The 16,496-nt window shown below is 31.7% G+C and overlaps 1 protein-coding gene across 2 annotated transcripts; it reads left to right on the top strand.

Moving 5' to 3' along the window:
- Positions 1 to 153: 153 nt before the first annotated feature.
- LOC134706905 (arylsulfatase B-like) lies at positions 154 to 15,819 on the top strand. 2 transcript variants are annotated; one of them, XM_063566259.1, is made up of 14 exons: positions 154 to 438; positions 2,748 to 2,859; positions 3,740 to 3,791; positions 4,151 to 4,254; positions 5,228 to 5,334; positions 5,595 to 5,653; positions 6,194 to 6,295; positions 9,060 to 9,123; positions 10,302 to 10,399; positions 11,930 to 12,066; positions 12,704 to 12,762; positions 13,199 to 13,322; positions 14,658 to 14,794; positions 15,093 to 15,819. In XM_063566259.1, the coding sequence occupies exons 1-14, from the start codon at positions 336 to 338 to the stop codon at positions 15,263 to 15,265; spliced, it is 1,431 nt and encodes a 476-aa protein (XP_063422329.1). In that variant the 5' UTR covers positions 154 to 335; the 3' UTR covers positions 15,266 to 15,819. The 2 variants fall into 2 exon arrangements, with proteins under 2 accessions (XP_063422329.1, XP_063422330.1); XM_063566260.1 differs by lacking the exon at positions 2,748 to 2,859 and having other exon boundaries at positions 242 to 438.
- The last annotated feature ends 677 nt before the right edge of the window (positions 15,820 to 16,496 follow it).

The following is a 16,496-nucleotide window of genomic DNA, read 5'->3' as shown; positions in this document are numbered from 1 at the left end:
ATGAAATGAAAGACAGAACCCGAAAAGGCTACCCTAAATACCGCCTTTATTTTTACCCCACGTATTGTCGCCTATCTATTTAGTTATCTATCTAATTTAACTTGAATACACTGTTTGTATCGTGAACTCTGAATAACTATTGGGAAACACCTAAATGTTTAAATCTATTTTTGAACGAGAAAGATCTACATTTTGACATTATTATGATCATCCTACATTTTGACACAGGATCAGTCCGCATGTTTACACCAGCATAAATAGTCAACATTATGACTTGATTGAGTTCAGCATTCTAACATAGACTTTAGTATAACCTTTGTAGAGATCTATGAAGTATGTTACCAACGATACACATTGGTTTACTTGTGGTGACTGTTTTTGTGGCATTGTGTGATGGACAGCATCCAAATATTGTCTTTATTGTAGCCGACGACCTAGGTAAGCTATCTTTATATGTGTTTGTTTATCCAATAACTAAGATGAATATGAACAAAAGATACATCATCAGCAAGTGGTGTAAAACACCAATTATTCCACCATTTATCAATCTGAGAACAGACAAACAAGTTCAAAACTATAGTGGCAACGTGTGTAGGAACAGCAGGGACCAGATAGTCAAACTCAAAAAGCATTTTAAATTTCAGATAATGAAAAATTTACTTTCTTTCTGGAAATCCGGATTTTTTCGTTCTACATCAGGTGCACAATCAACTGGCAAACACCTGAATTTCATTTGACACGGTCCACATATTTATTAAGTTTAAATCACCTATTGTTATATACTTATTCAAGATAAAAGGCATGAATTTAAGACACAATGATCAAAATAACATATAAATATAGCACTAGACATAAATAGTTACATGTTTACTAAAAATCATGTACGTAATTAAAATAAAATTATGGAAATTGTCATAGGCTAAATTATAAGGACTGAATTATATAAACTATATTTTCTCTTTAACCTAATATTTTACGTTGACCCACAAAATTTATTGGAACTTACTACCAGTAGGGTCTTTTAAAGCAGAGACTTACAGTACACACCACAGGTTGATCAATTTCAATAAAAACAACCATGATAAATTGTCACAGTTGATGATGAAAACCTCAGTAAGATTAATAAGAAATACAAAAAAAATCACTATTAATATAAAGGTGGATTTAAAATCCATCGGGTTTTGTTCACTTGTACTTTACAATTTGTTTTCTTTGGTCATTCTTTCAAACAGTTTTTGGTTCCAAGTCTTTTATAAATTATCAAACTGGTAGATTCACAACCCTAATTTCTTGGTATATACACATTCTTATTACAAGTTTTGTATTGAAAGATGTTTTATTAGTAAAAAAAAATTACGCAATTAATTTTGGCATACATTGCTAAAGATATTGTATAATTTCGGTTTGTATTTAAATAGGATAATAAGTGTTATCTCTAGCATTCCAATCAATGATATTATAAGACATCAAGATTATATTGATGATTTAAAGGCTTCTTTTAATAACTGCATTTGAGTGTAAAATTGATGACCGAAGAACATTGTGTATGAAAACCAAACGTTTATTGTGCGCATAGCAACAATATTACAACCATATGAAGTTAGAAAAAAAGAAACGTTTAATTCTTATAATTTCATTTCCTTATACAAACCTGAAATTATGAGTCATATAAAACTTTTCGTTTGCATTCGTTAGCAATAGTGTGCATTTTCATAGAAAGCATGTGCATCCACTCACGAATTTTACATTTGTTTTTACAAGAAATAAACAAAGTAATTTGGGCAGGACTCGCAATAGTAAGGAAAAATATTACGGTTTCTAATGAAATGAAACTTCGAAAATACAAGTTAAAGTATATTTAAACCATGGCAGTTTTTCAAAACTTATGTTGATATTGTACCTTGCAAGGTCCTCATGCCCGTCAGACAGTTTTCACTTGAACTCGACCTCATTTCATGGCTCAGTGAACAAGGTTAAGTTTTGGTAGTCAAGTCCATATCTCATATACTATAAGCAATAGGGCTAGTATATTCAGTGTATGGAAGGACTGTAAGGTGTACATGTCCAACTGGCAGGTGTCATCTGACCTTGACCTCATTTTCATGGTTCAGTGGTTATAGTTAAGTTTTTGTGTTTTTGTCTGTTTTTCTCATATTTTATGCAATAGGTCTACTATATTTGTTGTATGGAATGATTGTAAGGTGAACATGTCTAGCGGACAGATGTCATCTGACCTTGACCTCATTTTCAGGGTTCATTGGTCAAAGTTTAGTTTTTCAGTTTTGGTCTTTTTATCTGATACTTTACGCCATAGGCCAACTATATTAAGTGTATGGAAATATTTTATGATCTATATATTAATTGCGCAGGTTTTATTTGACCTTGACTTCATTTTCACAATTCATTGCTCAGTGTTAAGTTTTTGTGTTTTGGTCTATTTTCATCAAACTATAAGTATTAGGTCAACTATATTTGTTTTATGGAAGCATTGTTATCTGTACATGTAAGCCTCGCATGGTTCATCTGACCTTGACCTCATCTTCATGGTTCATTGGTCTTTGTTTAGTTATCTTGGTTAATGTAACGTTTATGTGACAGTTGTAATAAAGATTATTACTTAGGACTATCAACATAATATCAAAGATTAGTAAAGAAGGCGAGACATTTCAGTGTATGAACTCTTGTCTTACTAGATATAAGAAGATGTAGTTTGAGTTACTAGACTTATATATCATTTATGCAAACAGGTTGGAATGATCTCGGTTTCCGAAATAAACATGTTATATCACCAAACATCGACAAACTGGCGGGAATGGGTATGATTCTGGACCAATCATATGTTCAACCAGTCTGCACCCCGTGAGTACTAGTATCAAAATGATTATGTAATACATGTCTTCTTATTACTAGTAACCCCAAGTATCTATAAAGTTGTATGTTTAAAAAAACAATAAGATAAAAAGCAACCTGAAAGGTTTTTTTCAACTACCAATTCATCCGCGAAAAATTGCAGAGAAACTTAAACAAAGACAGCTTCTCTGTCATTGGTACAAGATACATATTCAAATGTCTTTATTTCATCATACCCATTGCATGTCACATTTCAACGAGTTTAATCCCTAGAAAACAGTTAACAAAGATTATGGAAAAAATAGACCACTGTTAATAAAGATTTTAAAAAAAAAAGGAACACAGTTAATAAAAATTAAAATATTAATCCTGGAACACCGTTCTTATTTATATTCGAAAAGATTGTGAAAGTTGAACGAAACATATTTGTAATCATGAAATCTTTTGATACTTGCTAAAACGAAAAACAATGAAAATACATATTTTTATAAATCAACGAAGATATTTCTAAATTCCAAATTCAGGTTTTGTTCCAATGATACTAAAGTGTCGCCTGTAGGAATATAAATTTATATATTAACTTTGAGGGTTTATTAATTAGGATCTTACATATTCAAACGAATATGTTGGTTTTGCTGCGATATCTGTTAGACAATGATAGAGAATGATTTTCGGACTTCAAATTCATTCGACTCGTTTCCATAACAAAAAAGAACAGATGTCCATATTATCAAATCAGATATAACTCGGGGAATAGTTAATAAAGATGTAATATATTTTTCACATCTTAATCTTGTGTTGTCATTTATCCGTGTTTCATTCTCAGACCGTTGTAGTCCTTAATTTGATTTTTTTGTAATTATTTATAAATATTTTATTCTACCTTCAGATCAAGAACTGCGTTTATGACAGGAGTGTATCCATTTAAAGTTGGGCAGCAGGTAATATATGAAAAAATGAGACATTCATTTACAATCTTTGTCCTTTTGTATTAGGGTAGTTTTTTTATCTTCAAATGCTGTTTGATATTTAAATAGAACCTGGTATTAGCGGTTCTTATCAAATAAGATCTCGAACACCAAAATTGATCGTTAGTTATGTTGAAATGACTTTTAATCAAGAATATACTGTATATATAATATTCAGAACAAGAATTTTTAGTTTTGTCAATGTTTGTAGGGAGTTTGAGTCTTGTATTTGTACACTCATTCCCCTTGTTTCCGTTGAATTTGCTCATATGTACCTTTAAGTAACCTGTAAATAAATACTTGTATGTTTTAACCAATTTCAACTATTGTAGCATTTGGCGATGTTACCTGGGCAACCGTCTTGTGCCGCCATGGACAAAGTGATGCTTCCACAAAAACTGAAAGAAAATGGATATAGTACACACATGCTTGGAAAGTAAGCAAAATTTCCAAGTTATAGTAATTATAATGTGAATTGTAAAAGTCAGGGAGAAATTTGAGTTTCCACTTAATATACATCTTGGGATAACGGTTTTGATCACTTCGTCTCGAGTTTTTGAGGATACGCATCAATTTTTATTAATCAATATACAATATGAAGAAGTTAATATTTATCTTTATGTATCTATGTTGAAATTATGTACATGGGGCTTCGAGTGGAGGATATAATATGTAAATTATATAACACTGAAGTTGAGAATGAAATTCATTTTTTTTCTTCAATGTCCTGTTTTAGAAAAAAAAAAGATCTGAATATATAAATTACAAAATGTGTACTTAGATAAGGTTAACAATAAAACGGTAAAAGCCTCCCAAATAACTCAAAATTAATATGCTGCTGGTGGAGATCAATTTCCCCGAGGGTATCACCAGACCAGTAGTCAGCACTTCTGTGTTGACTCGAGTTATCATCGATATGTTCATAATTATGAATTAACTGTTAACTAACTTTTTGAAAAACTAAGGCTTTAATACCCCAGGAACAGATTACCTTTGGCAAAACTTTAAGGAATTGTTGGTCCATAATGCTCTTTAACTTTGTACTGTATGTGGCCTATTAAACTTTTTTTATTCGAGCGTCACTGATGAGTCTTTTGGAGACGAAACGCGCGTCTGGCATAATATTTAAAATTTTAATCCTGGTATCTATGATGAGTTTATTTCTAAAGAAATAATGTTGATCATAGTATTTACTTAACACCATTAGACATTGTTAAGACTATATACACTTTAAAAAACCTTGACAACCGTATAGACATCTGTATATTTTTACGTTTCACTATGATATCTTTGGGATGTATTGTAAAAAAATAACCAAATGTATCATGTGATGTCAAAGAGTTTTCTGGTTCTGCAATAGTTCATTTACATTTGTGTTTTACTGACTACAACATGGACAATTTTTACAGGTGGCATCTTGGTTTCTGTAAATGGGAATGTACCCCAACATACCGAGGATTTGACAGTTTTTATGGCTACTATAATGGCCAGGTTGATTACTATAACTATACTATTTGTAAGTAGTTACCTATAGGTAATGCAGGTGTTGTAATGTTAGCAAGTCGATAATCGAAATCGAAAATTTAAAAGCCAATGTTCATTCCACGAAGAAAATTGATAAGATATGATAGCACTAATAATAAGCATTTCTTCTCTCTACAAAACTTAAGTGATTCGATGATTTCCATATTTTCATTCTGGGTTTCACGAAGATTGCAGATTAAACGATTATATTCTTTTATATGTAATGTTTTTTTAAATATTTTTCAAACATAGTGAATGGTGCCGATTTTCGTGACAATAAACAGCCAATAAGACCTAACGAATACTCAACAGTAAGTGCATTTTACCATATGAACACTTTACCTTTACTATATGAAGTGTCCTAAGATTTTGGAATAATGCCCTTTTCATTGCATATAAAAAATCTCATATCATAAAGTAGGTTTTACAAAGAAGCATGTGATTGATGCAGACATCTTCAACAGTTTATGAGCATTCATTTTGTTTTATCTTTCAGATGTGAGGTATATATCTAAATCATAACTAAAAGGCTCCGATTTTCACTGTAAATGCTTTGTCTTGTTGGCAATCTATTTTTCTCTTGCCTGCAGCGAAAGTATCGGAAAGCGAGACATCCTGGATATCTGGAATTATCCAGAATAACACTGCAATTTCTTATTTTATTTTTACCAGTATCTTCTAGTGCATACTCTCTGTCAGATAAACATCTAATATTTTAGATATAAACGTATCTGTGAATAACCAATATTTGTCACATAAAAATGTTAATGAATTGGATGTTCTACATTTCTCAGCGTATACTTTCAATATTATCCGACATTTTTTCATTTTTTTTTGTATTTTAATTTTAGTTTGAATACGCAAAGCGTGCAGATGAAATACTGAGAACGCACAATAAAAGTCAACCCTTATTTCTGTATTATGCTTTCCAATCTGTGCATGAACCAATAGAGGTATGCTTATTACATCAGTGTCATAAACACGAACAAAATATGCGTAGATTTTAAAGTAGTAAACAGTATGATAAACACTAAAACTGGATTTGTAGATAACGCTAGTTTTGTTTTACATTTTTTTATGTAATTAATTGATTTTTTGTTGATGCTTAACATCATTGATGCTTAACATCAAGCAAACTTTGCTTTGTATACTCGTAACGAAGTAATAAAAACAATAAAACAATTAAATTGAAGGCGTTTTATGTTAAGATAATTTGCAAACAATCACATCCATTACGGAATCTTTCACTCAAAGAGGATAATCAGGCTTTTTTTCTCAATATACTGCTGGAATTTACCCCAAGGAACTTTCTTTAAGTAGATTAAATTTATTCGGTACTAACTGTCCTCTCCTGGATTTAGATATTTCGGTTTAAAACGGGAAACTCCCCACTAGAATTTACGACAAAAGAGACGATGTTTTGTTCCCTATTGTTAATTTTTCATTTTTAGATGGTGATGTTCCTTTGGCATCATCCTACGGTGTTTATATTTCACAGATCGTTTGCTATGCTTGGTCTGTTGTGACGTTTTTGATTTTAACGAACGCAACCGATGTATTACTGGTAAACTATTAAACATATCGTTACCATAAATTACTTAAAACCTTTACTAAATTTTCCATAGATATTCAGATTTGATTTTGAAGTTTGGTTGTACCTGTAAAAAGCTTATTTCAAACGGAATAGCACATCCTCATTTTTACGGAAATGTTGTTAACCGTGCCCGGAAATTTAGAAACCATCCATGTAAACTTGTCGCTCCTTTAATTAAACTTATTCTAAAAGGCTACCTATATAACACAGTAATAAAATCATGGAATATTGTTTTTATTGGTAAAAATATTGATTTTTTTATCAGTAAATTAAAAGCTAACTCAATATTACTAATATGTCATATACATATACATATTCATGGATCTGCAATCTTTCGATACCTGTAACTTGGCATTGCCCAAGGTCATGTTTTTCTCTGGCTGTTTATGACGTCTTTACCTTAAATCAATTGGATGTTGGATGTGAACAGATTGATAGTTTAGTCTTAGATGCATGATTTTTTATTACTTGTTAACGGCTTTGAACTAGCTGTTAGATAACTGTGAGTACTCTCAGATCTGTTTTTGTGCCTTTTTGTGTCGGGATGTATAAGTACCCGGCCACGTCTACTTGTATTTTTGTCCATCTGATGAGTAAAGCCTTTTTCAACTGATTTTTATAGTTCGTTCTTATGTTGACCTGTTATACCACTATCTCAGGTTAGGAGAGGGTTGGAATCCCGCTAACATGTTTAACCCCTCCACATTAATTATGTATGTGCCTTTCCCAAGTCAGGAGCCTGTAATTCAGTGGTTGTCGTCTGTTTATTTGTAACATATTTGTTTTTCGTCTTTTGTTTTATATGAATAAGGCTATTCGTTATCTCGTTTGAATTGTTTTACATTGTCTTATCGGACCTTTTATATCTGACTATGCGGTATGTGATTTGTTCATTGTTGAAGGCCGTACAGTGATCTATAGTTGTTAAAGTCTGTGTCATTTTGGTCTCTTGTGGACAGTTGTCTTATTGTCAATCATACCACATCTTCTTTTTATAGGTTGCGGTAAATATACATCTCACGTGATAACTTACAAGGTTCTCACTAATAGTCTTATCGACGGACAGAAGATGTTCAGGTTAACGTTCATCTATGCACTATTGATTATAAATTACTTTTTAAGTGAATTAGGCAAACTTGGATTCAATTTAATTAATCACAGCACTGTTCTTAAACTGCAAACATTAATGATGGCCAACATCTGATAATGCTAATGCCATTTTTGATGCATTAAGACCTCTTGATTTGATAAACTAGGGTTACTTATAATAGAATTTGTCGTGTAGTCGACTTTTTTCACTCTCCAAATACATGTGTACAGATAACACAAAGCGATATACATGTATTATTCGTTTATAATTTACTTGAATCATGATGTTGATGTCAACAAACAGCTATAAATTCAGTTTGGGTTACTCATCGTAGTCTGTGCGAGTTTTTTTCATATTTTTGTTTAGTATCTGTTATTTATTTTTCTTTAATATGAAAGAACAAATTAATTCAAATTTATAATCCAAACGAATTTGTTTAGGACTGCATAACCCATAGCATTGGACACATTTTTTCAAATAGTATGCAGATATAAAATAACGTTAACAATTTTCTGCACCAGATGCGCATTTCAACAATCAAGTCTTTTCAATAATGTTCGAGGCCAAAATATTTGAAATCCAACGCTTGGTAAAATGCTTGACTTCATATAAGCTACTATTTAAGACTAGGCACAGTGTTCACCCTAAAAAAAAACAGGTTTATATGATTGGCTAAGGATTAATATTTGACTATGGTATAGATGTGAAAATCAGTTAGAGTTTTACATATTTTAGACATTAAAAATCTCTAGAGTGATTATCTAGAAAACTATACTTAAATATTAAATCTATAAACACAAAGTATTACAGGCTGAAATATTATATTAAAAACAAAAATCTTGACTTTCCGATAAAAAGCGGAACAAATATATGTAGGGTCTGTCAGTGATATTCAACTGACTAGAAACGAGTGAAATTTTAACATCAATTACACATTTATCAATAGAGCAGATCTTAAGAAGCTAGAGAAAGATATCTTAGCATCATAAAGACTTATCATATACTTAAAGGGGAAAATATATTCTGGTTGTAGGTTCCTAAGTCGTACGAAGATAAATACAGTTGGATTAAAAATGAAGGCAGAAGGAAATATTTAGGTAAGGATAAATACTTTACACGCTGGTCTTTTTCTTAATATGGATTTTATCAAATAACTATAGCACACGGGACAAGCACATCTGCTAATTTGACAATAACAAGTAAGATTGTTTCAGCAAATGACAATCTGACATTAACAAACAGAGGACGAATACTAACACAAATTCGAAAAATGAATTGGAGCAAAAGATGTAATCAAAAAATTCATATAACTCAACTTAACTACTAAGTATTATAGTACTGTATTCTAATAACAACTGTTACACTACTGTTTGCTACTTTGTAAAGTTGGGCACACAAAACTTACTAACTAAAAATACTTAATATACAAAGTGTTGCTCCTTTAGACCAAACCCTGTGACAAATTCAATTCGGTAGATCACATTCGATGAAAAGAAGACGGGATTGTGATTACTGCAAATTGGACATTTCTGTTGTCAACTGAGAAACGAATTGAATATATAGCGTTGATCCAATTGGATGTGGAGTCTGCAGGACTGATTTGAATTCTGTCTTCACTCCTTATGACTCTTGTGTCAAGAGTCTCCTTGTTAGCAGATATCCTCTACTAAGGAAATCATGATATAAAATAAAAGCTTTGGGACATTATGTAAACTCATAACACTGCATATACAGATGCTGCTGATATATTGCTACAAAACAAAGGAAAGTTCACAATTGGGAACCTTTAATCATCTCTTTTGTAGTAAAGTTATGTTCTTAACCGACAATAATTGTCAATTTCGATACCGGTATAATGTATCTTGTATTTCAAGTTTGGAGGAATTGGGATGCGCTCAACCAAATTTTGATTTTTTTTACTGAAAGGACATCATCTATATAGCGGAATGTTGCTTTAGTAATGTTGCTTATCATATGTCTAATACAATATGTAATAATATATAATTAACGTGATCCATATATTTTCCAAGGAATTATCTCATGACTTCTGAACAACTTTCTCTAACTTTGCTGAGATTTTCAGTAAGAAAACATTATGACTAAACAACACAAGAGTTAATTCCAGTAGCGTATAAAATAAACCTGGATTTTCTACTATATCAATCAGTTACTTAACACTAACAGTAGAAACCAGAGTAAATACATTTGTTTTGAGTATACTTAAATCAATTAGCAGTAAGTTTCTGTGTATTAAACATTTCACTTATATTTACAGGCATGGTAACAGCATTAGATGATGCCATAGGCAATCTTACTGAATCTCTCAAACAAGCTGGTCTTTTTGACAACACACTGATTATATTTACATCCGATGTGAGTAACACCCACATCAAGATATCTTTGTCGAATTTGATGGATTGACAGTTGAAAAATTGTCGGTAATCCAATGAATTTGCAGCCTTACTTGCCGATATTTATATTGATATGAATCTGTTTTAAAACCTTCTCGGAATACAGAATCTTCTTGCTAGTTCTAGTAACATAGCATGATGGTGACTTAATACGATATATATGGGGTCAATGAATACCATATGGAAAGTGTGGTAGTGAACTTACACCAAATATATAGGGCCAGTAAATTTTTATGGGATGAGAGCAAAGTTCTGATATATTAAGAATGTCCTGTCACTGTGTCACCATAATCTCATGATATTTAAGACGTCAATGCATTCCATTTAAAATTAAAATAAAAAAACCATTTAATAGTTTTATGCGTCAGAGTCAGAAGCGCTTTTCTGGGTTACCCTTTATCAGAAACGCCCAGAGCCAAATATTTGAAATCCGAGGGAAGTATAAGTACCGAAGCAGTTGCAGAGCTATATGACAAAAATGCAAAAAACAAATAGTCAAATTAATCTAAGCTCGACTTTGCCTGAGGAAGATGAAACCTTTGTTTATAATTTAAAATTGTATAAGCTGACAATTTTAGACAGTAGATAGTAATATAGGAAGATATGGTGTGAGTGCCAATGACGCAACTCTCCTGTCCATCGAAACAACAATTTATGAAAGTAAACCATTATAGGTCAATGTACGGCCTTCAATATATTATGGATCTGTTATAAATATATTGATACCCTCGGGGACTGATAGTCCACCAGCAGATGTATCGACCAAGTGATGTAATGAATTGAAAACAACACGTTTCATAGTTTCATGCGTCAGAAGCGCATTTCTGAATTTACCTTCATCTGGAACGCTCAAAGCAAAACATTTGAAATCCGAGGGAGTTATAGGTACCGAAACAGATGAAGAGCTATATAACAAAAATACCTATAACAAAATAGCCAAATTAATCTAAGAACAACTTTGCCTGAGGGAGTTGAAACCTTAATTTCTTTTTAATTTGAAAATTTATAAACGAACAATTTTAGATAGGTTTGTTATCAATTTTGTCAGTACCGAAGTATTGACTACTGAGCTGATGATATCCTCGGGGACTGGTAGTTTACCAGCAGAGGTATCGAATCAGTTATGTAAAACACGGAAAACAACACGTTTAATATTTGCATGCGTCCAAATCGTATTAGGCAACTACAACAACGGTAACGAAATTATCTTACCAACTATCATTTTAACATCATGGTGGCATTTAGACTAGAAGTCTATCAAAGTTATCAAGTCCTCAATATACAGCCAGGACGTAGAAGTTTGCAGCTGACAAATACTCCTCAGGAAGAGTATTTATGTAGAAAAACTGAAATCGATACTACATTAGTTTTATTTAGTAGTTCTTTTTTATTCACTATGTCAATAGGTAGTTGACATCACTACATATTTTCACAAATTGAATGTTTGTAGAGTTGATATTGTATATCTGCTAAATCTAAAACTTTTTTGTAGAATGGTGGCTGGCCTCAGTTTTTTGGCAACAATTATCCTTTGAGAGGATCGAAGATTTCAGTGTATGAAGGAGGCACTAGAGCTTCAGCTTTTGTGTCTGGCAAAGGAATAAAAAATCCTGGTACTACATATAAAGGGTGAGACATAAACAGACACCGTTTTCAAAATAATGAGGAAAAAAAAAGAAAGAAAAAATGCACTTATTATTTTTAAATTAAAGAAATAACCAACTCATTTTATCATTTTGTGAACGTGTTATCGGAAAAAATTTCAACCCAAAATTGAAGAATCGTTTTCAAAAATGTACTTTTAAAAAGATTTAGATAATGATCACGAATGAAAGATTTTAAAAATGCCTCTACCAAGTCAGGAATCTGACAGTTGTTGTCCATTCGCTTGATGTGTTAAATCATTTGAATTTGCCATTTGATTGGGGACTTTCGTTTTAAATTTTCCATAGAGTTCAGTATTTTTGTGATTTTACTTTTTATGCATATTCAGGATGAGAAATCAACAATGAATCTGATATAAAAGGTAGATTTTTAGAGTTGGTTATCTGGAGCGAAATGTATGAAATTTGGACTACCACTAGTATCTATATATAGATAAAGGTAGGGTGAATAGAGACATACATTTTGCCTTGCAAATGTAGGGTTTGCCCTGCAAATGTAGGGTCTGGAGGTATGATAACGTTCATATGAAATCCGCTTTTTTTACAATTAAAGCGTATCCACAATTGTGAAATATCTTACCGACAATAACTATATTTTGTAGATTAATGCATGCAGTTGATTGGATGCCAACAATTTTGTCTGTGGCTGGGGTAAAACAGGGTAAGAACATGCAATATCGGGACAAATTGCTTTACATACATTATTAGAAGATGACAATTGAAAAAAAAAACAATTTGTATGAAGTAATTTTATAAAATTAAACATAACATGAACATTCAGGACGGATAGGATAATTTGAAAACAAGGTGTGTAGTATACAAATTAATTTTTACATATAATTACAAAAGAGTCATTCCGATTTCATAGTATAAAAGTGAGTGAGACCGAAAAATAAAAATTTACATAGACGTAAAAGTACCGTGAATTGGATATGAATAAACTCCTCATAGATACCAGGACTAAATGCTCGGTTGATATCATTTATTTGTAATTTCCACCTACTAAACCAATTACATTAGACATTACTCTACTATAAATAAAGAGAGTTAACATCAAGCAGTTAAAAGAATGTTGATTTGTATTTGTTTTTCTTCAGTCAGTTCTATTGATGGAATTGACATGTGGGATAGTCTTCAAAATAACAACCCTTCGAAACGAACAGAATTTATATACAATCTAGACGACAAAACGCCCGAATTAACAGGACATGCAGCCATAAGGTATTGTATGGTTCACTGACAATGTAATATTTACAAACATCCTAATTTGCATATATCAGGGTTTATTTTATCTAAAAATAACTTTTGAAATGTCAATGTTATGTTTTATGCAGTTGTATTAGCATTAGCAAATATCACTACCATGAAGATTGTTCAGCCCTGTACCTTCAGTCACGGTTTATTGAATATCTGCATAACTTAGAGACAATATCAAAAGTTCATTGTTGAAGACAAAAAACATAGTTTTTCACCGACTCCCCCACCCCACCTCCCTCCTAACTTAGTTTGGGGAAAATTGATTGATCGATATGGATATTATGTAAAATCGGTGTCAAATTAACAAAACTTGCAGCATTTTTTATCCGCCATCCCCAAACTTATGGAATAAAGTTTTTCTTTTTTTATCCTAATAGATTTTTTTCATGTCGTTCTTTACATGTTAAAGTATAGCTATTTTGATTTTAACATTTGCATTTGCAAAATAAAAATAAGGTGAAATATAATTCTGTGATAACAGTTCATTTTGATTTAATAGATCAAAATATAACTTTTATCATCCTTAGTTTTGCAGTTAATTAATTTTCTGGATGAAGCAATCATAACATATGATAGAGTTAAACGATTGAAATTAAATATAAGTTTTAAAATATTTAATTTGTTTTATTGGGCATATTTGTTCCAAAGCTGGCAAAGAGACAGGGTCAAGTAAATCCTTGGCTGAATTTTTAGGATGAATGGAATATTGGAAAGAAAACATATCAGGCATTCGTCCTCAAGCTACATTTAGCTTAATTAGTATGTTTTATGCCCCATTTATGGGTTTTGGTTTGTCCCGATTCAGGTTAAAGTTTATGGTAGAGGTAGTTTTTGATTAAGTTGAAGTCCAATCACCCTGAAACTTAATAAACATGTTTCCTATGATGATTTGATCTTTCAAATTTAATGCAAAATTATAAACTTTATCCCATTTTAACGGTCCACTGAACATAGAAAATGATAGTGCGAATGGGACATCCGTGTACTGAGGACACATTCTTGTGTCTGTCTATGTTGGTTCCTGAGGAAGTATTGGGTAACACTTTGTTACTCTGTACTTACAACATGCTTCCAGGTATAGTCCTTGCTTTATCATGTAATCTTTTAGTTATATTCCAAATATCCGAATGTGGAAAAAAAGATAAAAAAAGAATAAATGATGATATTACATTTTCTTTGTTCTTCCAAACCAACTATTGTGAACCCTTGAAATACAAGACAGACTATACATGGCTTTCATTTTCTCTCAATACATGTACTTACAACTTTTCACCTGTCTTTTTCTGTTTCCTTTTTTAGAATGGGTGACTATAAACTGATTGAGGGTAACCCCGGACTTTATCATGGATGGTATCCTCCACCGGAAGATGAATCAATTCTAGATACAGATCAATTTAACGAAATTCCCTTAGTTCCACAGCTGTATAATCTTAAAGGTATGTGTTTTTTTAACATTGATTTATGTATGTCCTAACTGACGGTATAAATATGCATGCTCGATTCAATCAAGTTTCCTCATTTCTATGTGTTTCGAACTAATGCAGAGCAATTAAAATGAAAATGCATGCTCTTGATAAATCGATAGATTCCTTTTTTTATAAACCAAACAGATGTCATTTTTTATATTTTTTTAATTTCTATTTTTTTTAATAACTTATGTTCACCTTAAGTATAAGCAAATGCCAAAATTATCAGACGTAAAGTTTAATCAGATATAACTTATTTACTTTATAGATGATCCTAATGAACATAACAATTTGTTTTGGAAAGAAAGAGAAGTATATAAAAAGCTAAACTCGCGAATGGAGGAATACAAGAAGGATATGGTACCTGCCGATTATCCAGGAAACGACCAGAAGAGTGCACCTAGTAATTATGGTGGATATTGGACACCTGGCTGGTGTTAGGTATTACGTGCACTCGATATCACGAAGAACATTGGCTTGACATTATTTGCTAAATGTCTTTAATATTCTGATTATTTCATCCATTTTTGTTTTGTATTCTTTGTTTTACGTTTATAAATAATTTCCGTGTTATTTTTATGTTTTGCCTTGCAAAGTTTTTGTCCTTCTGATAAATAGTATTCAAAGATCTACTTGTCGTATATATGCTTACTGTTGAGTTCGGCATATGACTTTTATTGACAAATCATTGTGATAAACAAACGGATCTTTTGAAAATTATAGGATTAATCACAAAATAAAACTTGCAGTTCCATTTCTTTCAGTCACTTCAATTAAGCAGTAAAAACTCTAGCAAGTATAACTAGCAAAGACTATAGAAAGACAAGTATCGAAAAGTATTGAAGTAATGATAGTTTTCCATCTTAAAATAAATTGCGCTTTCAATATAAGGAAATTTGTTCTATACAACCATGAGTTCATTCACTCCTTGTAACCCCAAATATAAGGACAATCATAAGAATAAAGTCAGAGAAGAGGAAATCACTTTATTTACCGACCAATTAAAACCTCTGAATTAAAAGGGAACTGCATTTTGATAACAATCATCGGAGGTAGATAACTGTGTCCACGGACCATTATTTTCTGGAAACTACAAAATTATTTTAACAAAACTGAATAAAGGAATGAATCTCATAAATAACCAATTCAAGTTCTAGACTTCTATTTATTAGTATTTTGATTAGCAATACAGAAAGCCATTGGCCCTCATTATCTGCAATGCGTCTGTCGCATGTGCCTCAAATAATTAAACATGATACTAACTTCGTCCAAGACAAGAAAAGAATTATTAAACTTCTTTAAAATGGCATTACAGCGAATGAGCAGATTGACATAAGCAAAAGGAAGCAAAGGGAAGGGCGTAAATCCAATCACAATCATAGATGAGCAGAGTGACTGTGCAGATTTATGAGTGCTAAGAAAATTTTAGTTAGCAAAGCAAATAAAGCAATGTATGAAGTATTGAAAAAACTTGACAGTGAAATTACAATATGATGTATTTGATAAAATTGTGAAGAATTCTCCTATATGGGTGTGAGATTTGGGGTTTCAGCAATACTGATATTATAGAAAGAGTGCACTTTTTGTAAACCATTATTAAACCTGAAGAAGTCGACACCTAATTTTATGATGTATGATGAACATGGCATTTATCAAATGTCTTTATATACAC

Source organism: Mytilus trossulus, chromosome 2, assembly GCF_036588685.1.
Source record: "Mytilus trossulus isolate FHL-02 chromosome 2, PNRI_Mtr1.1.1.hap1, whole genome shotgun sequence".
In the NCBI taxonomy this organism is placed as follows: Eukaryota; Metazoa; Mollusca; class Bivalvia; order Mytilida; family Mytilidae; genus Mytilus; species Mytilus trossulus.
This window is presented reverse-complemented; position numbering and strand designations above follow the sequence as displayed.

Bases quoted from the DNA above. Each gene is read 5' to 3' on its own strand.
- LOC134706905 (XM_063566259.1), top strand. From the start codon at position 336: ATGTTACCAACGATACACATTGGTTTACTTGTGGTGACTGTTTTTGTG. The intron at 9,124-10,301 runs GTAAGGATAAAT...TTATATTTACAG, and splicing joins AGGCAGAAGGAAATATTTAG to GCATGGTAACAGCATTAGAT. The intron at 14,795-15,092 runs GTATGTGTTTTT...TTTACTTTATAG, and splicing joins ACAGCTGTATAATCTTAAAG to ATGATCCTAATGAACATAAC.